This window comes from Cariama cristata, unplaced genomic scaffold (assembly GCF_000690535.1).
Source record: "Cariama cristata isolate BGI_N322 unplaced genomic scaffold, ASM69053v1 scaffold13446, whole genome shotgun sequence".
Classification (NCBI taxonomy): Eukaryota; Metazoa; Chordata; class Aves; order Cariamiformes; family Cariamidae; genus Cariama; species Cariama cristata.
The window spans coordinates 88,918-92,262 of record NW_009621683.1 but is presented as its reverse complement, the minus strand read 5'-3'; the positions used below and the strand labels follow the sequence as shown (position 1 = coordinate 92,262).

The 3,345-nt window shown below is 39.7% G+C and overlaps 1 protein-coding gene across 1 annotated transcript; it reads left to right on the top strand.

Moving 5' to 3' along the window:
• Positions 1–347: 347 nt before the first annotated feature.
• On the top strand, positions 348–1,221 carry SIVA1 (SIVA1, apoptosis-inducing factor; the record flags this gene model as incomplete). Its single annotated transcript, XM_009702075.1, has 2 exons — positions 348–504; positions 991–1,221. Coding segments are annotated over 2 exons (215 nt in total), but the record flags the coding sequence as incomplete, so codon positions are not given.
• Between the last annotated feature and the right edge of the window lie 2,124 nt (positions 1,222–3,345).

The following is a 3,345-nucleotide window of genomic DNA, read 5'->3' as shown; positions in this document are numbered from 1 at the left end:
CCTGGTACACCTTGAGGGGTGGGGGGTGTCCCTCCGTAGTTCTTCTTTATTATCCTTCTTTAAAGGAGGTGTTAGATTGGAGCTTCACTGACGGATTTATAAACTGTTGCGCGTATGGTCCGCTTCAGAATCTCTTAGTGGTCTTGTCACTGAGCAGGAAAAGAACCATGGAAGTTGTAGGCAGTGAGCCCTGTGCTGGTGCCTGCGAGTGTGTTCTGCAACGTGCTGCCACCTGTAGCTGTAATGCTGAGCGGAGATACCACCCTCTGCAGTTCTCAGAACTTCCAGGTGCTTTCTCTGATTTGCTGTAAAGTACAACTCTTCTTAACTGCATCTTTTCCAAGCAGCTCCACCCGTGGGAGTTTCCAAAGCCTGCTCATCGTGCGTGAGAACTGCTGATGTCAAGGAAGCATGTACACAGTGCGACCAGTTTGTCTGCCAGAACTGCAGCAGGCTCTGCAGCAGCTGTAACACAGTTACATGTTCTTTGTGCTCCACTATTGAGTAAGTGCCTTTTGAATTTTTAAGCTTATTTTAATTATATATGCCCTGAAAATTGGCTGTAGCATATAAAGACCCAACAGGTATCTAGCTCATCCACATAAAGGACCTGAACTCTTCTCATGTTGCTTTAACAGCAGTAGAACTGTCTGAAACATGGAAAATAAAATGCCTATGTGAAGCAGTCCGATCAGTCTTCGTGCAAGTCTAGTTTAGCTTCTCATTTAAATGTTCTAGGAGGCAAAAGTTCCTCTTGGTTTCCTGCCAGCAATATAGTGTACTGGCCAGTGATGAATGAATGTGCTCCCAAGGAGTAATCTTAAGTTTTTGCTGTCATTGTTAGCAGTTCTGTGATATAAAGAATTATTGAGTGTGCTGTGTTGGAGTGCCATGGTTACAGTTGATAGTGGAATAGGATGGCATTTTGTTATGTTCCAGAAGCAGTAGACACTGACTTTCTTTTGGTTTTCTTCTTTTTTTTTTTCCTAGTTATGGTGATGTGGGAGAGCAAGTTCTCTGCAATGGTTGTTCGATATTTCAAGTCTGAAACTTGATGAAATAGCCTTTTTGGCTAAGATGTCTGTAAATTTCATGAAGTCTCCTCCTTACGGCCGATCAATTGATCCTTTTAGCATGTGAATTAGTTATGGTATTTCTACATTTTATATCTTTATATTGTACTTTTTAATATTGTAGCTAAATAAACTTTTATATTTTGAGTCTTTCTAGATTATTTCAAGTCAACTTTCTCCTTTTCCCTAGTTGTCATATGCCTGTCTGGAAGGGACCACTTTATGCTCTTACCTGGTGTTCCTTATGTGATACAGAATTCAGAATATTCATCCAATGTCTCTCCACTTGTTGCTCATGTTAGGACACACTGTTGTGGGATCAGAATAGAAATCAGTTGCTCCTTGTGTGCTTTCAGGTGAGCATAAATCTTTTCTGGACACACAACATTTTCTTTGTGAGCTAACTAGGAAAATCAGCCAGGCCTGAAGCTTTTTCCAAATAGAGAATTCACTGATTTCTAGTTAAAATTTTTTAAACTGTCACAAACGTCTTATCATTACTCAGAGCTTGAATGAATTTAATTGTTCTTTCCACGGTAACTTTGATAGGAAGAACAATGATACACAGACTTAGGGAACAAAAAAAAAGCTTTTCTCAGTAGTTAACTGTCAAAGACTAATTTTCCTGTACCCTCCTTGCAGGATCTTTCTTGGAAAGTGGCTTGTTGGTCATCTGCACTGTAAACTTCATATTGTCCTGAATACCCACTCAAAAATAGCTCATGAAGTGGTCTGAAAAATGGTCAGCACTCGAGTGTACATCTCCTTAAACTAGCTTATTCCTCATTTTCCTTTCATATCACTGCAGAGACCAGTTTGCATAGTATTGTTTGTGCTGTAGGAGTGAGGCTGTCATTAAGTACTACTGGAAAGCCCCTAGAAGTAATTCTTTTTTGCTATGTTTTTAAAAATAAAAACACCGGACTTTTCATCTTGCAAACCAACTATGCGTAAGACAAAACTACCGTGGTCTTTACTTCAGGAAAATGATGACTTAAGTGGCTGATTTCAGACTGTCAGAAAAAAGGAATAGGGTGTGTGGGGGGGAGAAATTCTCACGGCACTCTTAGCTAATGCTGTTTCCCAAATTATTTGCCCTGAATTCCCAAAGCAAAGCCTGCTACTCATGCTTCCCAGTCTTTTCAGCTGTGATTAGTATGTTTTGTGTGGAGTAACTTTTTTTACCTCTTCCCCTCCACTCTAGCCATTTCTACTTGAAGAAATTGAAAGGCCCTTGCACTGCAAGTTGAGAGACTTACTTCTGTCTTGTGGGGACATCTTTGACATGCTGTTGAAAACATACTGGATATTTTTATATTTTGGAATACTGTAACCAAACAGAACAGTAAATGCTTTAGCAAAGGGTGGGATGATAGCTATTGCTGAATAGCGGTACTTCATAGCTGCACATTGCATGGCTTTGGATATATCAGCCACAATGAGGTGCAGGGTGACATTCTTTGTATAACTATGCAAAGACACTTTACCCTGGGGGCGGGGAGGTAATTTCACTACTAGGTCAACTGTGTACTAGCCTAGTCTGGCTGATGGGACTGGTTTGTTTCCCTGTTCTGTATGCTTTGTAGCCAGTTCGAATGGGAGAGTTTACTAGTTGTAGTCCAGTCTTGATTTTGAGCAACTGTAAAACATATCTTGTCCCTGCCCCCAAAACAAACCAAAAAAGTCTAAGTCAGTCTGGTGAGCTAGTAGTGAAAGTATTAGTCGGAGTGTGCAGTAATTCCACAGTATTATCTATCTTTTCAAAACTGTAACAGATTAAGTCCGGAGGATATCGGATCTCTGGTGCAGTTCCCAGCTATCAGGTATCATAGGGCAGATAAAAATGTTGTTCCGTGCTAATAATCTTAAAACACAAAGCTGAGTTTTATGAATGGGAAGAATCTGTGGGTTACTGCATTTAAATGTTAGTTTTAGGAAAGAATTTTAAAACTTGGCTTTGTTTCATTTGAAGCTTTAAGCAGTGAACAGAAAAATATTTTTCAGTCAAGCATATTTTTCAAACTGAAACTTTAAGTATGTGTCTGCTTTTTCTCATTCTCTCCCAAGGGTGAGACACTGAAAATACTGTTTTGCTTGTAAACTCCCAGAGAGATGAGACATGTTGTTTACAAATGGTTTGTGTTTCAAAGTAGTTGATAGATACCTTTTTTGGCTCATTTAGTCACTGCTGTATTTCGTAGAAAGCTATCCTCTGTAAACGATGACGTAGATCTCATGGCTTAAAGTTCTTACTTGTTATCCTCTAGCCTGC